Here is a 27,651-nt window from a genome sequence, read left to right as displayed (position 1 = left end):
TCTGTTTAGAGCTACTGCTTAGGGCTATCCATGATGTAAATAGAACTAAAAGTTAAAAATTAGTTAACAATTAGTTTTTACTTTCAAGATTAACATAATAACAAAAACTATTTAAAAAGCAAAGTCATTTTAGAACAAAAGCTAATACTAACTTAATAGATTCTCCAGTCTGAAGAAGCTTTGTTTTACAACACACATTCATTTTGCTTTATTCATAATACAGAAGTGGAAAAATGTTATGAAGATCTATTACGATCTACCAACTTAACACATGTGTTTGCATTTAGGTACTCTTGTCTGCTTTATACCCCATCTTGCCTGTGCACAGGGTACTTCATGTATTCTAGGAGTCTGTTTGGGTGTGAACACAGTTATTCATGGGTGTGTACATGTGCCACACTACTATCTGTGAAACCATAGTCCTTTGACTAAAAGTTTAAAAATTTAGGTGATGTCAACTCAAAATACATTAAGGAGAGTTAATATGTTAACTGGGTAAATTTTTACACATGCAGGTGAATTAAAAGTGAGAACTGTACCCTTTAAGTATGGCAAATGCAAGAAGGAAATGTTGATTTAACCTTCTCTGGTTTGGCCCTGAGTTTGAAATATTCATGTCTGCATGCTAATTTTTAATGTAGTCAAACTGTTTCGCAGGACAAGTGCACTGTAATGAAAAGTATCTCTTAAACTGCTTATAGGGAGAGACACTGTGAAGACATCAGTGCACAAAGATTCTGGAGAAATTACTTTCCTCAGTGCCACTTGGGAAACTGGTTCCTCACTAAAAATGGAATAAAGCTTTTAAGATTTAACAGACCTGTAGACAGTCAAGTGAAATTTTTAGAAACTGCAGCAGTGGTTCCTAGTCAGGTCTATGTTTAGAATATGAAGTAGATATAATTTTGGGCACACAGGGTTTCTTAAATGTTCAGATGGAGCATCCAGCCTCTTCTGTGATAACCTGAAAGTAGGAGGAGAGGTAAGGTTAAAAAAAATCTTGCCTTTTCATGGATTAGGATATGGCCAGGGCACACCATCCACGTGTGGAACAGAGGAAGCACTGTCTGCTGCACAGTTCAGATGTAGCAACAATGAACAACAGACAATATTTCAGAAGGCATTTCACTCAAGAATGTTTCCATTGCTTTTTCAGCCTTTACCAAAGCATCAGCTGATCACCCTATCAAAGGAAAATCTATTATTCTGGCAATAATTAAAAAGTACTTTTCTGAAAGAAGTGAAATCTAAGGATAAAGTATTGAAGGATGCAAGGATACTTGTATACTTGATGTGTACACACTGGATTTGTCTAAACATAGCTCTTCTTTTTGTTACATTTTTTTTAATGAGTTTTATATAATTCTTGCTACTTTAGTCATGATTTAAAAGCATACATGCAATAGAAGTACTGCTTCTGTTCCTATTATGTGTGCTCACTCTGCCTTCCTGCCCTGAAATGCAGGACTAAATGTCATAAAATTTATTCATGCTCTGAGTAAGTGAAAAGTGGTTTGTGTTCTCTAAGATGAGAGTCGACATAGAGCCTAGCTATCCACAAATGACCACTGAGGAAAACACCTTTGCCAGGAATCAGTTCTAAATCAGAAACAAGTTTGCATATTAAAAAGGAAAGGACAGACACTCTGAGCTACTCTGTTAGAGTAATCAGTGTCTTTTTGGCAACTAGCACATTCTCCCTTTCCAAGATCTTTGCCAGAACCTAGAACGATGTTTCTTCTGGTATTTGCAGAAAGATATAAAACTGATGAGTGCAAAGAGATCCAGCATACTAGAATATATACAACAGGGAATTTCCATGTGACTGAATTGAAGTGCTGTCAGGTTACAGCTAGCAGCTATCAAAACTAAACTGAATTACTAATACTAACTTTAAATAATTCACTCCTGTGTCAAGAGAGTTACCAGAGTCCTAAAATTATTAAATAGCCCACAGAAAAATAGCACAATATGAAAAATCTGTGCATTTTTTAAGTCTGATTGCTTCTCCTTTTAACCCCATCAATTTTTTATCTTTAAAATTCCATGCCAATGAAGTGTGGTTTTTTGGTAACATTTACTGCACTTAAAATGGATTTCAGGGTTTGGCACCCGGTCAGCCACTCACAAGTGTCATGAAAGTACAGTAAACTCCTGGAAAGCATTCCAAAGATAAACTTGGAATTCCACAGAACAAAAGTGATAGTATTACCATGATTTTTCCTGGATCTGTCTCATGGAAAAGTGAGGATTATGAACAAAGTTAGTATCAGATGTGCTGTCAAAGTAGGGCTGTGGAGAACAAGAACATCAGTATTTTGTCTTTTATTGCCCAAATTTACCAAACTGGTGAATTCTGGCAGTTTCATGTCCATGTAAAATATCTTGGGTTTGGTCAAAGCAGTTAAAAATTCAACATTAACACACCAAACTAGATGAGACTAATTTCAGCTGAAATTTATTTTGTGCTAAACTATTAAGAATAAAAGCCTGAATAAAAAAAAGCCTGAATCACTTCACCATCTGAAGTGATTTATATGTGCACGGTTTAGGACATTAGTAAGATTAATGTGGTTGAGAAATAAAATACTTCTAATTTGTATGTTTAATTATGTTCAGTATTAATGGAGTAAAAGTGTAAGGATATACATGTAGATCTGGCAAGGGGATTCAAAAAATGGGTGTAATGACTGTGGTGAAGTAGCAATGAGTATGAAATGAAGTAGTTAACCTCCATACCTGAAAGTCATACATTTTTTAAGCTGAAATGCCAATTCTTAATTTCTCAGTGGCAATACAACTACAGACCAAACCCATTTTAAGTTCAAATATGTTAGAAATTTGCTTCAAGATGATGGCAATTGCTAATCTGGGCCCAGAAAGAAGGAAAGAGGTGTAGCAAGAAAAGTTGGTATCAGTGAGATAGCATGCAGCCATGTTGTCATATGTTAATTTCTGCTCATGCTCTCATCATTAATGCAACTGATTCCCTCTGACTTGCATTTGGATGGCTATTTTTAGAAGCTGGGAGAGTGACCAGTTGTGGATTTCCTGTTTTCACATTGCAGCAAGAGTAAATTTTGTCCACTTGGTATGCTAGTTTAAATTTTCCAGCCATTTGCACTCTTCTCCAGTTGATGAACTTGGTATGTAATTTCCCAGTATTATTTAGGGGAATTACAGTATTACTTATACTCTGGTCAAATTTGGCCCAAAGACTTCCATGCCAGTCAAGTCGCTTGAGATCTCATAGATTTGAAATATGTAAAATACTACAGATGGCATTGGATTAGATGTGACTCCCTATCCAAATATATATGTGTATTTGGATCTGTAGTCTAAACCAGTGACTGCACTCTTGGATAAGTAGTTTGCAATCTGCAATATCTTCATTTTATTTAAAGTTTTTCATACCACTCAGATGATTTTCACTTTTTTAAACACATTAATATAGCTTTCGTTCATTACTGAAAATGCTGGTTTCATGGATTTGCAATGACATAATTTCATTCCAACTTTGTAACATCATGCCCCACAGACTCACACTGACATCATTTTGAAAACTTTGAGAGAATGCTTTGTACTATTTAAAGAAAATTAAGCCTAAGGATAAACATTATTGAAATAATGCCACTCTTGCTCTCCCCTCATAACCCAGTGTAAATTAGAAGGCATTTTAATGAAACCCATGGAGTTAAATAAATTTATTGCAGGCCTGTTCATTTAAAAGAATAACTTCTAGTCTAAATTCAAGCAAGATCTAATAAAACAATCTGCCTCTAGATACTTTCCAAATGTAATTTTCTTGCTTATGCATGTAGCTCTGTTGATTTAAAAACCAGGAGATGGAGGTAGGAGACAGTTTCCAGATTTCTGTGTAACTGTTTTCATCATTTTGGTGTTGCCCTTAACTGTTCATATATAAGACTGGAAAACATACCTTGAGACTTTTCTGTTCTTTGCCTATTAGATTTTATCTAAAAGCACATGGACTAGAGTTTCCAGCATAACTAGGAATCATAAAACAGAAGGAATCTGAGGCACTCTGTAGGCAGCCAACCAGAATCATGGGTATCTGGGCTTTGCATAGGTTTTCTGGAGTACCTTACAGAGTCCTGACAGTTCTCATGAATATAATTGGTGTTGGTTGAAGGAATATTATCTGAATTTTGCCAGCTCACTGAAATTTTTCTGTGAAATAATTTTCCTATGAAAGCTGCTCCTCTTCCATTAATGGGTCAATGGAAGCAGTGATACTGCAGGGCAGAGTTGGCTGGCAGTGTACTCACTTCTTGGGACCTTGGGTTTTTCAGGTATTTCCTTCAATTTACATGAAACTATAAAGATTACTTCCATTTATAATGTACCCTATACGTAAAGGCAAATTGAGCTGGAAATTTGCCATAATGAGAGCATAGTGTTGTTAAAAGATATAAGGGGGGTGTTTTTTTTGTTGCTGTTTGTTTGTTTGTTTTGGGTTTTTTGGTTTTGTTTTTTTTGTGAATTGACACTAGAGTGAAGCCAAAGGACAATGTTAGCAGAGACTTGCTGGTGCTCAGGACTATGATGAGGAGATAATGGGAAAAAGAGTAATATAATATACGAGTGATGCATTTTTCAAAGTGAACTGCTCTACAAGTAAAAAAATTTTGTTAATTACTGTCTGTTCGCAAGACATACAACAACTAATGGAGCAAATACAGACTTATACACATTATTACCTTTAATCTTAAACGTTGGTCAGCTCATGTTTTTAACCTTACCATGGTCCACCTACAGGCTTATGAAAGTACAGGGTTACAAATCTAGGAGAGCATTTTTCAAAAGAAGAAAAGGACATCAAATTGAATGAAGCTGCAGAAGTGGAATTGTATAAATATGAGGCGGGGGGGGAAGTATTTTTCTTTACTGAAGTCTTCTCCCCATTCTTTGTTCTTCCGTCCATGTACTCTTCCTTCTTTAAAAGTATGCATTATATAGTCCAGGATGGAGAGAGAGTGGCATTGGTCCAGCACCCAGAGTTCCTCACTGTTTGTTATAAATAGGAGGGGTGGTAGGTGCAACTCATCAAGGGCAGGAGGTGGAATCTGGAGTGGTGGCAACCTAGGAACTCAGAACAGAGCCTTGGTGGGAGGAGATGGGATTGCAGCTACTGCTGCAATTCTCCTACACAACGAGGAGAAGCAACTGGAGGCCAAGCCTTCACACCATTGTCCAGAACTTTCTGGGAGAGTCAGAGTAGAAAATCTCTTTCAGTATATTGGGAATTAATTTACATTTCTGTAGAACTAGACTGTAACTTAGGTTTTTGGGCAAATTAACCAAATAACTTTTAGGAATGTGAGTTAGCAGCTACTACTGCTCCACAACAAATGTTCATATGCAGTGTTTCACCTTAATGTAAATGTTCAGCAATAGCCCCTACTGGACTGACACTAAAATTGTACTGCAGCTCTTCGAGGAATATTTTGGCCTCAGAATAGAATACAGGTAGGAGATTGGAACAAGAACAGCTCCCTGTTTTCTCCTTGCCATTCTGGGGTACTGGATTGCTGTGGGACACTTGTAAAATAAGGTTTGCACTGCTCTCTGTTTCAATGCTCATTCCTTTGTGCTTCTATTCCTTAGGAGGTTTTCATTTTCTCTCACCTGTAATCCAGACTTCCATGAAGCTTGTGGGTTAGGTTATGAAAAATACAGGAAATAAACATCCTGTAGAGGAAAGATGGAGGAAAAGGAGGTGGATTAAATTACTGAAGTATAACCCATGCTTGAAAACAATAGATGTATCCCAATTTATTTATTAATTGGTGATGCTATTAGAAAGGATTCTTGTAAGCAATATCCTCAATATAGCCACATTTTAATGAGTCTTTTTGTAGAGGATAGTATAAATAATACCTTCCTTCTAAAAGACCATATTGTTAAATATATTTATGATGATTAGACAATAGAATGTAATTTTGAATTAGTCAGAAATAAAGGCTGGATGAATTTATTTGCATCTCTATTCTAGGATTGCTAAGCAACCAAGGACAAATGGCTTTATGTCTGGCTAGTATATTGTATTGCTTTAAAAAGCTTTTTTAAAGAACATTCATTCTTTGGCACAGGGATAAACTGATTGTAAGCCTATTGTAGCTTCTCTTGGATAACTTCTGGATTTTGGTACATGATCTCCTCAGGCCAGTGTAGTCATATGAATGAAACTTCCCCAGTTTTACATGTCTCACTTTAATTAAACTGCATAACTACCATCATTGCCATGCATCATGTTGGTGGTGTTCTTTCATGTTTGTTTCTTTATTTTTATGTGTTTATTTTAATAAGTTGCAGTCACAGTAAGGCAGGGGCTAGTGCATATTGAAATTGTGCACTATAGGTTCTTCATCTTCAGGAACATACAGACAGCTCAATAATTTTGAGCACTGACCAATTTCATCTGCAAGCATTCAGTGAGGAGTTATGTTATGCATATGTTAAATCTTAAAAACTCCTAATTTCAACTATATCTACCCTCTGACTGGTTTTATCTTAGTTATCAGAAACTGTACTTTTTAATGTTGATATTTTATCCACACATATTCACAGTTCTTACCTTTGACTAGCCAGCAAGCCTGTACACAGATGCACTGGAACAAGTAAGTCTTGTTATGCCAAGCCTTGAGACTTGAAGTATAGAATTACGATATATTCACTTGCTGAAGAACATGTGAAAAATATGTCTTTAGAGCTTATAATTAAACCTACAGCTCATAAATTTGAGGAAATGAAATAGTATTATAGCTGTTACATATTATTTTCTCTTATGGGTTGGATCAGACACCTCAGCACTTGCCATTCCTGAAAGTGATACCATGAAGGAGTTAAAAGCCTGAGTAGCAATGGCATTATTGAACTTTTCATGCAAAAATATGTAGGCAGTTTCTGCATCTGAAAGTGTAAAAACAATTTTGAGAATGTCCAGAAAAATTCAAATCTTTCTGGTATTCTTTTGTTGGGACCCTCACTTTAAAGCTATTGAATTTCCTTTTGCTTACTTGACAGTGCCAAATCAAATGAGGCAGCTGCTAATCTTGAACAAATTCATAGAAGGCAGAAAACCATCTAAAAGTCAAAATATTTGTGACACTGACTAGTAGTGCAGAAGACCTCTACAGTGTCATATGTTTTTTAGTTCTTCCCAAAGATAAATCTGCAAGCATAAAACACATGGCATTCAGTTCCTTGTTAAGGTATCCAGAAATGTTTCATTTTTATTAGTTTTTATTGCATGAGGAAATGAAAAAGCGCCACCTATCCTTTTTGAGATCTTAATTTCTCTAGAGTATACTTTTTTATTCCTATTTCTCATGCTTTCAATTGATTGTGATGTTTGCCTGCCTCCTTGTGATTTTCCTTATTACTGCAGTCCTGATTTGATGTCTTCAATGGTTTTGGCTTTGTGGGGTTTTTTTGATTTTTTGTTGGTTAGTTGGTTTAGTTCAGGGTTGGATTTTTTAATAGGCTATACTAAGCTACTGAATTGAATTGTGATGATTCTAGACATGCTATTTATTTATTTATTCATTTGTTTGTTTGTTTGTTTTAGACTTCACATGTTAAACTGAAATGCTTTGGTCAATTTGAGGATGTATCTCAACTAAACTTAATTTTGAATATACCTTAAACATAATTTTAAAGTTTATGGATCATGTTTTTAACCACTAAAGGACTGGCAGCGTCTTTATTTCCACAGGGGGCAAAAGTCAGTGATCTGGGGAAAATGGCCAACAATCACTTTTGTGACAAATATTACAAAGATCACAACTACAGGGAAGGTATTTTTGGGTTTGCCGTACTGGTATCCCAGAGGATGGGGATGCATAAGAAAAGAAACAAGTAAGCATTTTAACTCTAGCTTCTGCATTAATCTTGCATACCCTTGAAAGTAGCTATTTGAAGCAATTTGGAAGGTAAAAAAAAAAAAAAATCCAGCCAGGGAAACACATCGATTGCTGCAGTTGGATGTATGTGGTAACTGAAATCAGTCTGTGCTGGACCTAAAACATCTGTCACCATATGCACATTGCTTCCAGAGGCAGGCAGTGAGAATAATTCTGTAGATGAAGATGTGCAGTGTTCTGTTTAGTTGCAGGAGGTACTTTCTTTAATTTGGATGTTTTGAGGCAGAAAATTAGAAGAGACAGAATGAGTCTTGATAAAATAGCTGGAGAACAGATGGCACTTCAGGATTGGTAAGAACATTTTAATGTACTTCTGCAATCCTGTAATACGAGCATGTTCACATGCAGCCCACGCACATTGGCATGATGAAACCCTAGATCAGCTGAATTCAGTGGCAAAATCTAAACAGATGATCAGTCTGCATGAATACACTCTGTAAGTGACTCAACGTCCTTAAAGGAATGTAACTTTGGAGAATCTTGATAGTCTGGGTAAAATTAATTCATTTTTGTATTCAATGGGGTTTCTGTTTTAAATTTGTGCACAATTTATAGATGGAACTCATATTTTTATTTCTTACTAAGTTCTGCCTCTAACTGAATAGTACCTCACTGCTCTAATACATTATTTTAGAGGTATTTCTTGGGGGGTAAAAACTTAGTTGACTTTAGAAAGTGAGAGAGAATTGCCTCTAGCTATTTGAGTTTCTTTAAGAGAAACTTTTCAGGGCCCCAAATGCTAATAGAAAGATTAATCATTGCAATTAAGAAAATTACTTGTTTGTTTGGGTTTTTATTTAAAGGTAAGAGTAAAGTCTTTTTCTTCTTTTTAAGAAATCTCTCATAAATTTATTTTAGCAGCCTCATGCTAATGTTTTTTAATTTTTTTTCTTAATACAGTCTTCCCCTACCCCTATTATTTGATTTTAGTACCTATGGTTTTCCATAACTCCATCCAGACATACCATTTGCAAGTTGACACTTTCACTTACTCTCATAAACTCTGTCTGATTTCTTTTTATGTATTTCATCTGTTTGCCATATCATCTCTTCTGCTGAGTGTTGCATAAAGTATTTCTTATGAGTCAGTGTTGCAGCTAAGAGCAACTAGATTTCTGCTCAATATCACACATTTCAGTTGATAGGGACAAGGTCCTCCTTGTGGCTGGCTCAGACAAATTTGTCTAGAGAGTAAGGAACAAAAAAGCATCACCTTAATTGCCCTCAGAGCTCAATGCAGCAGATGTCACCCAAAGTGCTTGGAAATGCACAATCCCTTTACTTGCTAATGCCATTCTGAACATGAATCCCATATAAATAATTTTCCTTGACATGATTAATCTTTGTCCAAGGCATAAATGCCTTCACTTGTCAGAAATACACTTGTTCTTAATGAACAGGAATTGTGTTTACTTCTGCATCTGTGTTATTTCTTGCACACAGAGTGCTCACCTATGCCTGATGCTGTTTTCAAACAGTAAAGCAAGATCTAGTGTTAGACATGAAACATATGCTATTTCCAAATTCTATAAAATAGTTTCAGACAGAAGCCAAATGTAAGGTTTGAGAGAAAATTAAATAAGAATAAGAATTTCAAATGTCCAAACTGTCACGTGATTTTTATCAGTACAAAAATATATCTCAATTTCAGTTAGTTAGGCAGGAATATTTGGAATAATTATTTCAATGAGCCTGCTATTGTCTGGAAGCAGAAATAAGCAGCTTCATTAAGTGCAATATCTTTGCTACAGTCAGTTCCAGTGTCTTCTCTTTGTAGAAATGTTTAACACAACTGGTAATTCAAGAGGTCAATAGCTATCTGTGCCATATAGGACTTACCTGGCTGTGGTTTCAACCTCTAAAACAATTCCTGGCTGCTTCAGGTTTACAAATAGCTGAACTCCTGTGCATTAGTGGTTTTTGCCATTATACCAAGCATATTGACTTCATCTCTTGCCATGCACAAATAGATGAAGAATGTTGCTTTTTTTGCAATGTGAAAAGGGAAAAATTTCCATTTCCTCACTCACCTTGCAGAAGGCAAGATGTTATTTCATTATTTCTAAGCATCTTTGATGATACACAATGATTGCAGAAATGCTCACCCTCAATCTGGGACTTCTACGCTAATTAAAGGATTGTTCTTCAATGTCTCAGGCTTTATGAGATCTTTCCATTCACTTCACTGTGCTAGTGGATCTTTCTTTTTTCCTATCCCATTCCTGTAAATTTCTCCGTTTCCTGGGCACAGCTTTCCATATGGGTCTTTGCAAATATCTCAGGTCCTGAGGTCAGGTATCACGTGCCATTTTCTTTATCACTGAAACTTTGGAACAATCTCTACTATCTCTTCAGCAGACTGTGTATCAGCTAAAAATCATGGCTGCGCTGGATCCCATACTTTATGAGACAGTGTTGGCAGTCCCACTTGCAGTTTGTCCTTTCAGTCTTTTAAGTTGTAATTACTGTGAGTTGCCCTGAGATTTCCCTCTCTATCCTTCACTATCCCATGCGCTACATCAGTTCAGGATTTCAGTGGGCTGCTAGATTCTTGCTTACTCTTAGATGCCTGTTGGAAAGAAACTTTCTTTCCCTTGTCTCTTGGTTGGAGACAATTTAATGGAGAACATTCTGGAATGAGTTGTCTCCCTTTAAGAGTTCAGATAATCCCTTTCCACTAATAAGGAATAAATATGAGTAGATCAAAGTGAAAAAAACCCACAAAAATTTATTAACAGACAGAATGCCAACAGGCAGGAGAGGAAAAGGGAAAAAAAAGGTAAATAACTGCTAGTTACTAAATTGCTAGACCTCACAACCCCATGAGAACAAAGAGGGCCTGAAATGCCATTCCCAAAATGGCTGGAGGACATGAGGGGAGATGACATCACACCCTGCACTTCTAAAATGGTCTAAGTCTCTGTCTGAAGTTTCCCTCATCTGCCTCACGATCATCATGAAAGGGACAGAGACTGGGGACCACTGAAGAAAAAGGACCCTTGTCTGAAATTCTGGCCCTGTTGGAAAAAGTCGCTTGCCAAGGACCCTGAGGCCTGAGCACAGCTTCTGGCATTGCTAAGCTGTTGTTCACAGGTGTGTTTGCTGTATGCTACACTGAACCCAGTGAAAGGAAAAGAGGGGCACTTTGCCCTTTTGCAACAATAACCCTGGAATTTTTCCCACCTCTTGGCTTGGCTGGACTTCTCTTGAGGTTTTGGGTGGTCCCCACAGAAGACCCCTCACCTATTTTACAACCACTATGACAGACAGACTGAGATGTACGAAGCCTCTCCATCAAAGACAGAGACATGAAATCCCTATGTGAAAAGGCCCCCCCAACTCTTCCCAAGGACTGGGACTGAGACCCCCAACCCGGGGGAGGTGTGTGGGGGAGGCAAGCTGACCAAAGCAGGATGGATGTTGCAGGTGTGAGCAGTGGACCAAGAAGACAGTGGCTCTTGCCCACCACTGACTGTGTATACCCTTCTTCAAAAACCATTTTTCCCCAGAAAATACAATAGACTACTTTTGATTCAATTTCAAGATTCATCCCCTTCCCTCAATCCAAAAAGAGTATAATAAGAGTTTGGATGAACTGCAGCCCTGAGATCTCCCCAGACGTGACCTGGTGAACTCCACTGGCTGGACATCGAAGGCCTTCGTCTCTCTACATTTGGAAGATATATACTTTCTTTCTCTTCCTCCCTCTTTTCCTTATTCTTCCCTTTTTCCCCAATTCCTCCCCAACGCATTTTGCTGTGGTTATTCAATAAAGGTGCATTTGTTTATGATTATTGCTGCAAACGCCCTGTGCCGTGTCGATCTCAGATCTCTGAGATCAATTCATGAACCATCACGAAACCCATTCGTAAGGACGGATCGTGACAAATGGCACCTCCCAGGTGACCGTGTGGCCCCAGGAACAAGAGATGGTGACAGCCCCTGAAAGGAAGGGAGGAGCTCCAGGGCCGTTCCAGACCCAGATGGAAACCTGCAGGCTGGTGTGGGATCCATGCCGCTGCTGCCACGCTCTGCGTCGCAGGGGAGGGGTGGCAGCAGGAGGAGCAGGCCAAGGGGGACACAGTGTGTCCCGGCCCCAGCACCTCACTGGCTTTTTGTTTCCACTGCTGGCAGAGTTTGCAAAGTTCACTTCGGAACGGTTTCTGATTGTGAAATGCACTTTCCACGAATGGCTACAGTTGGAAATCCAAAGCTGCCACAAAAGAGGGAGAGCTCTGCTCCCATCTTCTCTCCTGGAGCAGGGTCGTCAGCAGGGATGTGTGGAACTCCCCCCAAGGAAGCTCAACCCCGATAACTACATTCTCTCCAAGCCAAGGGGGAAAAAAAAAAAAAAGGGAAAAAACCAAAACCTTTCCCTGAGCAAAGACCAAACAGCCTGTGAGCAAACACTACATGGTGAAAAACAGCAAACCTGGGCAGGGAGAGTTTGAAAATGCCCATGATCACAACCCCACATACACAAGGGTCCTGGATGCAGGGTGATGCCTTAAGTTTTAGTTTTCATATTTTTCAGATTTTGTGCTGCCTAGCTGTGTAGTTCTGAGCTTCATATCAAGTGTTAGCAAGTTCTCTTCACAGGGTAGGCAAACAAAATAATTCCTTTTCTAGCCTGGGACCAAGGACAACTGTTACAAGTTTCAGGCCCAAGAGCATAGGAAGAGAGAAAACAAGCAGGATGGGACTTCATAACCTAAAGCTATAATTGGACAATTAACTCCAGTATGCAAATGGACCAAACCTTATAGAAGTGTGAGACCTCATGACCGATCGTGCATTTTGTGACCATTTTGGTTCATCTTGGGTGTAGCCCTGGCCAGGATCTTATGCTGCCCAAGGTGGATCCATGAAGGCTTTTTAATAAATCCCTACTTTATTCTTTAACTCTGTCTAAGCTCTGTTCTATGTCAGCCTTCTCAAGAAAGAGACAGTAACAGTTTTTTGGCCCAGACAGATATGGAATACAATACAAGTATAAATCACCCCAGGACCGCTTGGCTCTCAAGTACTATTGTCTCCAACATTCCAGTGGGTACTTCTAGGCCACCTGTTTGTTAATCATTTTGCTCATCCCCACATCCTGTTTTCTTAGTTCCTTATTCTGTCACCACCCTGCTGTTGATATACTTCTTACAACCCACAATTGGCTGATCTTCAGTGATACCCTGTTAGATTTATCAGAGTACTGTTTTCAGCAATTGATGTTGCCCCTTTTGGGAGGCTGTCGTGCTGTCCTAGTATGATGTTGTGCTGATAGATTAAATGGAAGATTTTTCTGGTACATTGTTCCTGATACCACTGCAAACATGCCATTTACCTGCTCTCTGCTATAAATGGAGGCTTGTGAAGCTACTTATTTCTCTTAGATCATACAGGGCTTTAATAATTTAGCATCCTATTCAGTTTTAGACACGCCGTGTCTTCATGATCAAATACGTATTTCCTAGCTTCTTTCAGACCTTTATAAACCCAGATGTAAGTAAGCCATCACCTTTTCCACATCTGTACCTCTTCTAGGGGAACTCTCTAGGAACAATTTACAAATTTTTTCCCCGTGGTATTGGGTTTCTGACCTGATTACATGCTAGTTTCCTGAGCTGTGACTAAATCTAAGTCAATTTTTGTTTTCATTTCATATTGCTGTGAGGCTTGGTGGAGATTTGCTTTCTGCACAAACCAAAAGAGTGGAGCAGGATTTAGCTCTGTGTAATGGTGAAAGGCACAGGGTTGAGATACTTGGGAGCACTGTTCCCAGATTTTTAAACCGTTTTACAGATTCCATTTGCCTTCCTGCTAGGAGTAATTTGCAATCATGTATGACTTATAAGTTGCTTAAGCAGTGTTTTAACATAATATAGGTCATACCAACAAGGTGGAGTAATATATGAAGTGTTTGTTTTTGAGCTACAGCAGTCTGATTTCACTGCAATCACTAGCCACTTACTTTTCTGCCTGTCTTCAGCACAGATGTTTTCTATTCCCAGTTGTGTTACCAGTGCTGCGCCAAAAACACAACATCATAATTATAGTAGCATTATATATATATATCTATATATCTATATTCCATAAGCACTGTAAAAAAAAAGATTTTTGACTGATAAGGTAGTTTAACAAATTGGGAAATTATTGCAAAAATAAATTGGAAAGTCATGAGGTAGAAATCTCAAAGGAGGTCCTAATCTCTAAGGCACTAAAAAATGGAATATAAAAGGTTTGAAAAGAAACTGAATCCCAAAAGACAAAGGCAGTCTCATTTTAACTGCACTTTATTTACCCTTGTTTGCTTAAGTTTTTCACAGAAAAGAACCGGTTTTGAAAATGCAGGCAGTTGCCAAATGGACAGTAATACCAGTTTAGAAAAAGGAGAAATCAACACACAAGCAAAGTAGCTTATCAAGAAAAGATGAGTTGGGTGGAAGCAATTCACTTCCTATTCTAAATGAACACAAGAGCTCTCTGCTATGTGTTTCAGTGAAATAAAACAGCTGATGTTGTTATGATGTGAGATGAAAAGGAGAACGAGAAGGCTGCTTTGAAAGGAGTGGATTTAATTTACAAAGGATATAGGGTTAGGGTTTTAAAACCTTTATCCTAGGGGCCTTTTCACAAAAGAAAAAGATCTTACTATTTTAGCAAAAGGGTCTGGCTCAGATTTCCAAAAAACATGACCCAAAATACATTTGGAAGAATTGGACTTCCCATTGACTTCATTAGGAACTCCATCACTCATTTCTTGAAAATGTGGAACTGGTTTCACTTGGTAAAAAAGTGTATCTGTTACTGAGTAAGTGTCCAGCAAGGAGTAGATCTTCACTTTATTTATATATTTAAACATTTCCATCTCTACTTTATTTCAAAATGTATTACTAGGTTAAAGTGTAAAACAATAGGTAATATCTGTTTAATAATATAAGACAATATTATATTACAGTAACAAGTTATAGCACTTAAGGTTGTATTGTATAATGATACTATAAGCTGCTATCACTTTACAAATCCTGAAGACTCAACTGTGAAATAGAAAAATGATAAAAATATGGGTAGGGAAGAAAATTTAATGAAAACACGCTTATAATTAAAAATTCTGTCCTAGAATAGGGACTGTTAAGGGTGTCTGTTGCCCACTAACGAGTGGGCACCCCACTATGAGTCTCTCATTGTGTCTTAATTGAAGATGGCTTTTTTTAAACAGTAAGTCTTTTTGAAGATACAGTGGTATCTGTGACAGATCACAATAATAATACTATCTCATTCTTACTGCTAAAAAAAAGCCCTCACTATTGATGTGTGTCTGCTGCAGGTATCTAAAGCAGTTTGGAGTTGAATATGGAAAATGGTACAAAAATATGAAATTGAACCCTAAATTCTTCATTGGGCAGATGAGGTATCTTGCCATATATTAAGTAAAAGACAGTGTTTGTCTTAAAGATGCCACTATATATAACATACCACTCTGCTGCCATTCTTTTTTTATATTTGGTACTCTTATTATCATAGTAGTTTTTGCCTAGGAGGATTACATGGCATTTAGTACTCAGTACAGTTTTGCAGAAAACCTCAGTTTTAACTCCAAAAGGATAAGGGTTTGCTTCCCGTAGCTGACCTCCTTAAGGTCCTGCATGCAGAGAGATGTCTGCAGTCCTCTTTGATGAATTTGGTTTGCAGAGTGAAGTGACAGCTAAATTTTGAAAATAAGAAAAGTGGATAATTACACCAGCCGTTTTCTGTTTAATACTTTTAATGCTTAAATAGCCCTTTGGGTATTTACATATCTAAATGATTATTTAGATGTCTTTTGGGTTTGTGTAAACAGTCTGTTTGTTCTTTTGATCTGAAACAGAGGTTGTTTCAATGAATTAAGTGGATACCTGTTGATGTGTTTGATGCAGACCAAGATGTAACATTAAAATAAAATTCTTTATAATTCAAAAAGTATGTTAATTCTTAAACCAAACTGTAGCATAGCTGGAAATATTGTGACAAGCAATTAACATATGTTCTTGAAATATTTTTTTCAGTCTGAGCTTTTCTATTACATTTTTTCCAACTAAGAGAGATTTGTTTCATGTGATTTACAACATATAACTTCCCAAAAATGAGAGGGAGATGTTAATCCAGAGAGCCATCTATTTTCCATGTCATTATCATGGTGTCTGAAGAGAGAGGAAGTGCAGGCTATTTTATTGGGGTTTTAGAAGGACAACACAGAAGGTCAGAGCTGCTCCTTAAACAAATCCATATGTGATGGCTGAGGTTGCATCATCTGGAACTTTTAAAACTAGAAGACATTTTTATCCAAAATATTTTTGTATAATCCTATATAAGGAGGGGAGCTAGGCAAAATGTGACTTAATGAGGAAAGACAAGGGAAAATGAGGAGTGCATATTTCCTGGTTTTCAGGTGGAGAAAGACTTATTTTTACTTATTTTTACTTATTTTTACTTATTTTTAGGGTAATTTAGGTTGGAAGGGACTAATAAATTATCATCTGCCAAAATATACATTAATAGACTGCAAATAGATTACTTCAGTATGCATGAATAATTAGTACCTGGAATTGGCTACATAATTTGCACTTTTTCAGATTTGTAGAGGTGATGTTTAGTTTTAATCCCTTGGACATGCACTCAGGCACGTAAGTGACTCCTTAAAAGTCTAAAATGAGCTTTATTGTTTTATTAGACTAAAACATTTCTCTAAGAAGACACAAATTCTATTACAAAAGGGGAATGAAAGCCAAGAGAGAGTGTAGTTGGAGGGAAGCTTTCTAGCTTTCCCACTGGAAGCTGATTTTCTTCCATATTCTGCTGGGAATTACTCCCACGATTCCTTGTGTGTAGGGAGTCCTCTGTGTGTAACAGCAGTACTGCCTTTTATAATGTCTATGCTACAATGTCTATAAACTTCTTAAAATAGGACTGTATCTAAATAGAACCTGGCTGATGATTAAATTAGATCATACTTCAGGATTTTGCTATAAATTTTATGAGGAATTCTAGTGATGAAGCTGCATAATCTTTGCTAATGAGATATTTTTAATGTCTACATTTGGCTTGCAAGCAAATAATCAGGAGCCTGTTACAGACTCTGGTGTTTTCAGGTCACTGAATTCTCAGAGAAGTAGAAAAACTTCATGTAGCAACAAACAGTTAGCTATAAATTTCTGAAAATTTGCATCCCTGTTTGAATGAATTTAGAAAACTTCTAATTTTGTATAAATGCCTTCTACCACCTGCTATGGGCAGCCCCCAGGCATCCTGTTTGAATGGACTATTAGCATGGACTGTTAGCAGGCACTTTGGCATGTTTTGGTGACTGTCAGGGATGTTGAGCCACTGTCATCAGAGCCTCTGGGTAGGCATCCAGCTGGACAGACTTTTCTGCACACTGCCAGTGTTCCAGAGCCTTTCTCAGGGCTTCTCCAGCAAGACCTGCTTCCACATGAAGTGATACATCTGAGAACTTTCAGTGGCCACCTTCAAGCAGGCCTGGGTAACTGCCAAGCACTGGAATCTCTGGGGATTTTGAAGACTAATTTTGCTGGCCCTGTTTCCTGAAGCAGTGGTGTCTCAAATCTGCAGATAATACTTTTTCATCTTCCATACTGTTATGTGCATCAAATTCCAAGAGTTCACCTTTTGCCAGCGCCAAACATCAGTTCTTATCACAACTGGGAAGAGAAAGACTACAGTCTCTTATATGAAAGAGATGTCCTGCTCCATGAAAATGTCCACATGAGCTCTGCCCTGCAGAATGATTTGTCATTACTTGACAATAACATATTCTAGATACAGGCCCAGAGATTCACTGGGGCACGCTAACAGCCTAGATCTGACTCCCATTCCTGGTCTGAGCTTTGTATCCTGCTCTCACTTTGGTTTTTTTTACTAAGAATGGTTAGTGAATGCTGAACACTGCTGAGATTTCAGAAAGTAATTTATTTTTCATAGACAGGAGGGTCCATCATCAAAAGTGGTATAGGCAAGCTGGAGCAAGATGATTCCTAAATAACATCAGCAGAGGTTGCAGCAGAATCATCACCTAGATGTACCACATCTGAGGGTGCCTTGTGAGTGGGTGTGTGTGTACCTCTCAGTGGAGGCAGCAAAGCCTTCAAGCTCGTTGTGAGCAGCAGTCTGAGACAGTAGTGCACATAAGTCTTCAGAACAGTGGTTTTTCCTTAGTGTTGGCCTGTGATGCTTCTGGGAGTACTGTGAAATGTATTGATCTAGAAGCCCATTTCATGATGCTGTTCTGAATGCACTCAAAGAAGGATCCTTAAGTCCTAAGATACAAGCAACAAGATACATCTACTGATGACAATAAGTCTAAGTGGCTTATATTCAGTAAAATTTGATTTTTTTTCTCATTAGCAATCTCATTAACATTTCACTTTTGTGAGTGTGATTTTTTTTTTTTTTTTGCACAGCCACTGGTGTGATGCTCTGTATTATTTTGCCAAACACCTTCAATTTTTGTAGTCAATATTCTCTCAGTATGTAGCCTACACTGTTTCTGAAGTTGGTCTGAAGTCATACCAACTAACTCTGTTTGCCTTAAGTTGCTGCTTTTAGTTTCCAGAGTCCAGCCCAAGTTCCTTTTGAGTCAGCATGGTTTTTGTGTTGGCTTTTGTAGTACTTGGATCAGATCTAAAGTGTGTAACTCCTCCTTCTTTTGCCTCTCACCTCCTGAAATATTCTCTAAGAAAGTTATAATCTGAAGTGTGTCACCAATGAGTCAAGAACGGGAATGAAGGCGACACACTCCATGCATTTTCAGAAGGTATAAAAGCAACTTTATTGCAAAACTTCATATTTTTATAAGAACCTGCTTGGTTCTTAATAACACCTGCCACCCTATTGGTTAGTTAGGAACAACACCTCTTTGTAAGCATCTTTCCATAACATCATGCATAACATGTTCCACATGTTCACAAAGATAAGAATTGTTTTAATTCTTTCTCTGCGCTTTCTCACAACTTCCCCAGGATGATGCCTGGGAAAGTTATCTGTTTCTTCTTCTGACTAAACTGTCAGCATCCACAGAAGTGTGACAATATTGGGCCAGATTGGGCCAGATTTTTAGTTCCTATAAAACAGAATAGATTTTTTTTTCAAGTCAGTAAAGCACTGCTTATTTAGATGAACTTATTGTTTTTACATACAGCCTAATATCTCTTTAATAAGACATCAAACTCACCAAACTTAAGGTATGTGAAACCATAACTGCTTAGACAATATTTTACTCTGAAGCCAAAGTCCTATGCAATGACAGCTCAGTGTCACCTAACTTCTATTAACTATTGTCCCTGTTATCTCTGGACGCAGCCTTGGTGCCTACCAAAGCAATCATCTCTTCCTCTGTAATGCTATTTTCTGGTCCTCTGGTTTGTTGTATGTTTGGTTCACTGTAGATTCAGTGACAGATTCAAGAGAGAAGAGCTTTAGTGACAGCCCCACTTCAGACACAACTGAAATAATGGAATTTATGGCAATCATAAACATATGTCGGATTTTATTTTTGGAATGGATTTTCTTAGTTTTAGTTGGCTGGATAGCAGTGTGAAAATACATGTACGCCATGAATGTATTTAAATTGGTACTCATAAACTTTATTATTGTAAAATCCAACTTTTTCTTCTCAGGGATCTCATGCAATTGAAAAGGTGAATTGGATGGAATATGAAATCTCAAAGGTTTCATCTTCAGCTGAAGTATTTTGGGGAGAAAACTGCTTTTTGAGTTAGAAAGTAGAGCAAGTTGTTGGTGGTTTTTCCATGCTAAGAAGTCTTTCAAACTTCTGTGGAGCTGAAGCAATTCTGAAACTAGCAGAATTATTTTGGATTCATGCTGATGTTACTAACATCAAAATATGACTGTAGGAGTAAAATGGTGCATTTGTGACACAGCACAGCATAAACAGTTACTACATTTAGGATGTAGGAAAACTCTGCCTGTAGAAAGCAAGCACTCAATGAATTTTGTAATAGTATAATAACACAAGATAAAGATCAAAGAAGGGAAAGACAAAAGATGTGCATTTAACCCAAGCATCAGGAAATAGTGTGTTTATAGTGTGTTTGCACAGCAGTCAGCAAGGGAAATTGAGCCAAATATACTTTTTGCTAACTTTGCATCTTAATCAAAAGCCCAGGTACTAACTGCTTTAGGAATTTGAATCCCCCTATGATAATACAGGGAAGCTGAAATTCAGGCACAATCAACCCCTCCCCACCCCATGTTGTATTGCACCAGTTTGGCTTAAGTTGTTTTAATGTCAAAAGTTTTTGGGGCACTTCTCAAAACTTTTTAAGGCATTCAAAGAGAAGAAAGTTGCTAAATAAAATTCTCTAGACTGTCTTAAGGCTCTGTCTCCATTTGACCTTCAATTTTCAAACTTGATGCAAAAACCATTTGCTTCTTTCATGATACATTGTCCAGACTAAAGGCATGATTCAAATCTCATATCCTTGTCAGCTCAAATCAAAGTCTTGAAACTAAAATACAAATCTTGAGATAAAAAGTCTGATTCTGTTCTCACTCCCATAAATCCAGAGGAAAACCTCATTTGTGTACAGCTGTTGAAGAAATGAACACTCACACAGCCCAGAGCAACAGCACAGACTCAGTAGCTGGGAGATACTCATTAAACTGAAAGTGATTGAGCACCTCTTTGTGATGGATCAGAAGTAACTTTATTTTTCAGTATCCATAATTGATTGCCCATTGTGTTTCACATAAAAACCAAAGTGCACAAGCAAGAATTTCCTTGTGGAACAGTGTTTCAAATGAAAACTGTCAAATGAGATTTCATCTGCAGCTGCTTATTCTAATGAAGAGTTCCATTCCTTATAAATGTAACCTGATTGTCAAACTTCAGTAAGTTGTACAGCTGGCCATGCTTTCTTCACTCCAGGTGAATCTGTTTCCTTATGTCACAGAATTCAAACAGTAGGTTGAGGTGAGGGGTTCTTTGTTTGAGGGGGTTTTTTAAGTTAATTTTTTGCCTTCTTGTCACCATTAGGTCGGCCATGACATACACATGTGATCAGGGTGCAGGAAGAAAAAAGTTTTTTATTCTGCATGTTCTCCAGCTTATATACTCTTAACAAAGTGTGATCTTAAGTCATTAACTACATGGATACAATAACTTATTATATTCATTGGTGCAAAGAAATTAATGTCAATATATTGGGAAAAGTTTTACTGAAATTTAATAAGGCACATATACACATCTACTCAGGCACATAGTTTAGCTTACAAATATTTTCATGTATCTTTTCTGTTGCAATGCTGATGGCCTTGTCTTCTTCCTTGCTATGGATACACTCGAAAATCATCAATTGTTGTTCTATTAGCTCAGCTTTGCTTGCAGGCCAGCTGTCAAGCCCCTCCATACCTTCTATTATGTGTGATTCTGTTTGATTGAGGATTTTTGCTGTTTTGTTGGCTACACTGTGTTACAAAAGGTTTATTTGCCATTTAAGTCCCAACTGCAGATACTGCCAGCCCTCCAGGGAGTTTTGGACATGTCAATATAGGCATCACTGCTACACATCCAAATTCAAAAGCCCAGACTGTATCAAATGTCTTCTAGACACCTTTTACTGGATCAATTTTTAATTTCTGGTACTACAGCTCTATGTTGTTTAGCAATTCATGAGATATCCTGATCAAAGCACATTTCAATGTGGTATTCATGTTGGTTATAAAATAAACCAAAATATAGAATGTGCTGCTTTATGATACCTCACTGGTATTTATTTTACTGTTCTGCATGGAAAAACAACAGGGAGATATTAGTAAAATCACCAACTGAATTCAAGGGTAGGCGAGGGAGAAGGTACACTGGCACTTGGAGAAAAATTTTATTTTAATTAAGGCAGAAATTTCAGGTGTTTCCAAACCCAGATAAATTACTTCTGATGTACCTCACTGGATTATTTTAATTAAAGCACTATTTTATTAGAATAAATTGTCAGCAAGACTTAATTATTAAAATAAATGTAACTTCATTTTCTTAAAAGTTTTTTATTTCTTAAATTTTTCACAGATAGAGGAAATTGTTTTGGTTGTTTGCCCTTCACTACTCCTGTGAAGAAAAGCCAGTTTCAATTCAATATAAAACAGTGTCTTTACTAATATATTTTAGAAAAAAAAATCTTTAAGTATTCATGTTCCCTGACATATTTCTACTAAACACATGAAGAACAGAAAGACTCCATGCTTCATAGGACTAGAAGAACATGTAACATTTATTTGCATAAAATATAAAAGTCTTTAGTTTAAAATACCACCTCTTTTTTTTTTTAATTTATTTTTAAAATGTGTAAGAGCCTGAATGAGGGATGTGGGACTCCAGGGGCTCTCCAAGATGCAGTTTTTTGTATCCAAGAGGTTACAGCAGTCCAGGGTCATGGGGGACAGAGCTGTGCCCTCAGCTGTCAGCTCTAGCTGCACCCTTAGTTTAGGTTGCAATGCATTCTATACTTTTCTTTTGGTTACAATGCATTCTGTACTTTGCTGAACATCTCAATACAGTAGAACCAATCTGTACCTTGACTATTACCTATAGCCTATCATAACTCCTGTAATGACCATATTCATGTCACTGTTCCCCAATCACTAACAGTCAGTACATTACAGTTTAAGCTAGAAGTTGGTTTTCAGTTTTCTTGCAGTGGAAAATTCTGAGACCTTTTTTCTACCTGCAGCATTTGCTGCCTTGTTTGCCTGTGCTCTCTTTGTGCTTGGTAAGAACATCTTCTTGTTTGGGGTGGGTTTATCCTTTGCTCTCAGCCATAAAAACCCCTTCTAACTCACACATCCTTTGCTCCTTGGTTATCCAGTCAGACTGGCTCAGCAATTCTTTTCTTCTGTATCAAAACTTGCTTCCATCTCTATTCCTTCTTCAGACTCTACATCTAAAAATCTTTCTGCCAAGCACACATATCTGTGAGACTTCCTTGTCACAGTTTCATCCTTCCCAACAAAAATGCAAATAAAAACCACTCTACTATTTCTTTCCTTTTATTGTACAGTATTTCCTTTCCTTTTATGTACCACCATCATATGTTTTTGGCTTTCAGTTAAAGTAAGCAGGTTTTAACAGCAAAAAAAGTATGATTTCTTTGTGAATGGTTGCCTCTCACGAGTGTTTGTGGTTTTTTTTCCTTCTGTGTAATTTCAGATGCTGCACAACAAACACGTGATGGTTCGTGTGGGAGGAGGCTGGGAGACTTTTGCAGGTTACTTGCTGAAGCACGATCCATGCCGAATGCTTCAGATCTCCCGAGTGGATGGGAAAACATCTCCAATCCAGAGCAAGTCTCCAAACATCAGGGACATGAATCCAGACAATTATCTGGTTGTTTCTGCCCATTACAAAACCAAGAAGGAAATTAAGTGAAATAAGCTTCTCATGTGAGTGGGACTTCATGTATGTAAGTCCAAATTATTCTCCCAAGCGTAGTGAATTTAGTTAATGCTTTAAAAGGACTTTGGAAAATTTAACACAGACTGGAAATGACACCCCATTTTGGAGATCTTTGAATTTAGAACTATTTATTTCTAGTACTGTATCTTTTATAGCAAATTACCCTTGATAGGCAAATTACTACAATCGGATAATAAATAGACATATCTTTTTAGCCAAATTATTACTCTTTATTATGTGAATGTATACTTAGAGCTACATAAAGGAGTGAATCCTGTTAATAGAAGAAAATACACAATGAAATATATTTGTACCAAAATCTCATTACTTTGAATCCCTGACTGTTAGTCTAGCTGAAATATATATATGCAGGTGGAAATTGGGTATTTGGAGAAATTATTTGGTAATGTCTCTTGAAATGAAATAAAAATTGCCTATTTGTATGTTTTGCAATCTTTTCTTAATTAGTAGAATATAATGGCTTATTGCATGCCAAACAACTTCTCAAAGCCATTACTTAAAAGAAAAAGCCCAAGAAACCCCTTCACACCATTTTACTATTTAAAGCTGAAGACAATGCTGAGTGTTCGATCTGTGTGTAGATCCTTCCTGTTTTTGACAAAGCTGCCCAATGTGGAAGCCTGGGGAAGTGGAGAGATTGCCCCTTCCTGTGTCAGCCAGTAGAGCTGGTTGGGCATACCAGGGGATGTTCTGCAGCCCATGAGGGAAGCAGTAAAGGTGCACAGCCCTCAGACCCAAGGAAGAGCTTCAGGAAATGAAAGTCCCTCTGGAGTCACAAAACATGGCTCTGTTCTTGGATATGAACTTTTCTTTTCCCTTCTTTTTAATGTTGTTGGTTATTGTTAAATGTGAAATATTCATTACCCTGTAAATAGAGTGATTCACATTCTCAAAAATCATTCACATACCTCTAATATAGCTAAAGATGTATGTGGGCTTAGTTCATTATTTTGGCTACTTTTCTATGTTTATATTTGGTAATTTATGTGCCTTGTAACAGCCTAGAAAAATCATTTTATAGGATTGTTTCATTGACTGTATAAATTTAAAAATGAAATAAAATTTTTAAAATACTCATACATTTTGAATCTCTTATTATTTGTAATCACTCATCTCTACTTTGCTATTGTAAATCAAAGGTGACTCCAACCAAGGGGAGAGAATGATGAGGAGGATTCCATGGAGGGAATCAGAGGGCTAATTAATTATTATACTATACTATATTACATTACATCTAAGCTGAATCTGCTGAGCACTCATTCTGCACTCACCCTGCTCACACTGCACTGACTCTCGTGGCTGTCACCCACAGTCCCCACACACACACACACACACACCTGGCCCTGGCAGGCCAAGGGAACAGAACCCCATCACTGTGGGTGAACAATCTCCACATTGCATTCTGCTGTGGCACAGCAAATGAGATAAGAATTGTGTTTTCCCTTTCTCTGAGGTTCAGAGAATGTGAATCTCAGAAATCCTTGGGAAGATTTGTGCCTTGCTTTTCCCTGGGAAGAGAAATGTGGCAACACCTCACCCCTCTTATTATAATAAAAAGGAGCTGCGTTTGTAATTCTTCTGCTGGGCCCTTGCAGAAGAGAGAACAAACACATCTCGAGAGGTTTATCTATGGCAAATCAAAACCTCAGTGAAGTGCTGACATTGAATGATCAAGGAGATTCTTTACCTGTAGAATATCTACTTCTATTATATCACTAACACAAGGATTACAATATCAGAAACCCAAACCACCATGCAAAGAAAGTTCATTGTTTCAAGTCCGAACAGCTGAGTTTCAGGAGAAGGTCCATTCTGGAGATGTTGCTCTTTGATGTCCCTGAAGGTCCTTCTGGTTCTGAAACAGACCTGCAGAATCCTGAAACAGAGAACTGCTAAAGAAAATCACTAATAACTATTAGAAATCCGAAAGTATCAAAAAATCTCTGGAAAACCACGGCCACAGCCTATAATTCAACCACTTGGCCCAAGGCTGACTCGTGGCTTTCCAGCACTCTGAACTGACCATGAGAGCTCAGCCTTTTCCGCATTTCTTTCTTTTCTTTTTTTTTTTTTCTTTTTTTCTCAGAACGACCAGCAGCAGCAGAGGGTTTTTGAACCCTGTGTGGCTGGGCGGGGCCGGGGGGGGATCAGAACCCCCAAACCCGGCGGTGTGCGGGGAGGGGCCCCCGGGCGAGGGGGACGAGCCAAGCGGCCCAGACCCAGCCCACAGAACGGGGTTTTCATTCTCACAGCCCGCCCCCACCGTGCTGCCAGAGTCTCGGCAACTGGAGCGGCCGAAGGGCTTCTCCCTGTCCCCCCGGAACCAGCGGTGCCGGCGGCTGGGCAGGAGAAGCCTTCCCGGGGATGGGGCACCCAGATCTCGGGTGCCGTCCGCTGCCCTGCCGCGCCGCTCTCCCCCGCGGTACGAACGAGTGCTGTTGCCCGGCCCTGATCGGCAGCACCATCCCCATCCCCTGGGGCTCGGGAGCGGAGGCAGCACGTCCGGAAACCACCCACATTGCTGGGGCGCACGGGGGGAGCCAGGCACCCCAAATCCCAGTGAGAACCCCCCGACCAACCCAGAGTCGGCCGGTGAACAACGCCCTGTGCCATCAAAACGCTGAGTTTCACGAGTGTTCAGCCGAGAGGCGCCCGCTACGAGCAAACGAGTCGTGCCTCCCCTGGTGGACAGGCCGGCGTCGCCTTCCCCTGTCCCAGCTCCCCCCGCACGGGCAGCCTCGGCACAGCCCGAAACATTCGGGGGTCCGGGCAGGCCGCAGGTGCCGCGGCAGCCACCGCCGGGGGCCGCGGGCGGCGCTCGGGGCGGTTCTGTGGGCTGGTCACCGTCCTCAGCGCCTTCCTGAAACAGGAGCCGGGCCGGCGGGAGGCGGCGGGGGGGATCGGGGATCGGTTCTCACCTTCAACATTTCCCGCCGGGGCGGCGGCCGAGGGCGGGGACGCCGCGGTCGGAGCCGTCACGGGCTGTGCTGGAGGGGCGGCCGGAGCCGCGGGTTTCTCTCAGCCCCGGGAGGGGTGGAGGAAGCGGCGGGACCGACGGGTCCAGCGGGGCGTTGTCCCCCGGCGGTGCTGCGTGGGCCGATGTCGTGACTACAATTGCTGGCTGTGCTGCAGGGAGACCTGGTGCACCGGTGGGCGCGGGGCTGCCAGCCGCCTCCCTCGGTGGGGGTGCGAGCGGGGCCGCGCCCTCCCGGAGTTGGGAGGAGGGAGAATTCCGCGGCGGCGCCGGCCGGGAATCCCCCTCGGCGGCTGCTGGGGCATCTCCAGGCTGGCCGTCAGCGGCGGAGACACTACACTGAAGCGGCCCCGGCTCTGAGCCGCGCTGCCGCGGCTCACCGCCGCTGTCGATTGCCTTGCCTGGCAACCCGGGTGAAGCGGCGAGTGCCGGTGCCAGAGGCGGCACTGCCGCCGCCGGAGCTGCGGGTGGCTCCAATTCCGCATGCTCCAGGGCGTCAGGAAAAAAACCTCTCTGCCGGCACCTCAGGCAAAGCCTCCCCTCCCGGCTCCGCGCGGGGAGACAAGCCAGCGGCGGGGACTGGCCGTGAGGAGACTCTTCTGGGGGAGTGTCCTTGAAGAGGCTCTGCTCCCGCCTGCTGCGGCGGGGGGGGCTGGTGGGCCCTCAGCGCGGGGGGACACGTCCCCACACGGCCCTGCCGGAGGCCCTCACGAAGTCAGAGACGCTCTTGAAACGAAGGTGGTCCTCTCTCACAAATGCGAAAAGCAGTTCCCAGGTCGGCAGCTGCCGATGGACCCTCCCAGTCCGCTGGAAATGCCTGAGAAGATAAGCATCCAGGGCATTCCGTGCTCGGGGGTCCCAGGAGGAATTCATACCCACGGGGAGCCCATGGCGTCTGGCCCAGTCAAAAAACTCATAAAGTTATTGCTGGGGCACGAGAACTCCATGGTCACGAAGCGTGAGCTCCCCGAATTCCAAAGTGAATCTCTCTCCCCATGAAAATTGAGGGCTCACCTGCCCTGACAAGTCAAAGCCGACCCAATCGGGCAGTGCCTTGCCAGAAGAGCTTCCCAAGCCCCGCTTCGAAGGCTTGGGGGCTAAACAAGGTCGAAAAAGACCGAGTCTCCCCTAGGGAAACTCAGGAAAGGGTTAATACCTTCCTCTCAGGGGAAAGCAGGCGGCAGCATCCAGGCTCGGGGTCCCGCGGGGTCCTAGAGGCTTTTCCCGTCCGTCCCGCGAAGATCTCTGGACACGCT

General features: G+C 39.9%; 1 protein-coding gene across 1 annotated transcript in view; it reads left to right on the top strand.

The window, feature by feature from the left end:
- The window catches only part of GAS2 (growth arrest specific 2), a 92,048-nt gene extending 67,548 nt beyond the window's left edge, over positions 1-24,500 (top strand). The window contains exon 10 of the mRNA XM_071417120.1: positions 23,155-24,500. Coding sequence (XP_071273221.1) covers positions 23,155-23,373 — 219 coding nt within the window. The 3' untranslated portion in view covers positions 23,374-24,500. The remainder of the gene's footprint in view (positions 1-23,154) is intronic.
- Positions 24,501-27,651: the final 3,151 nt, after the last annotated feature.

Source organism: Agelaius tricolor, unplaced genomic scaffold, assembly GCF_023055355.1.
Source record: "Agelaius tricolor isolate 1412-34295 unplaced genomic scaffold, bAgeTri1.0.p SCAF_67, whole genome shotgun sequence".
NCBI classification, from domain to species: domain Eukaryota; kingdom Metazoa; phylum Chordata; class Aves; order Passeriformes; family Icteridae; genus Agelaius; species Agelaius tricolor.
Note: the sequence above shows the minus strand (reverse complement) of the source record. Positions and strands in the feature narration are given on the sequence as shown.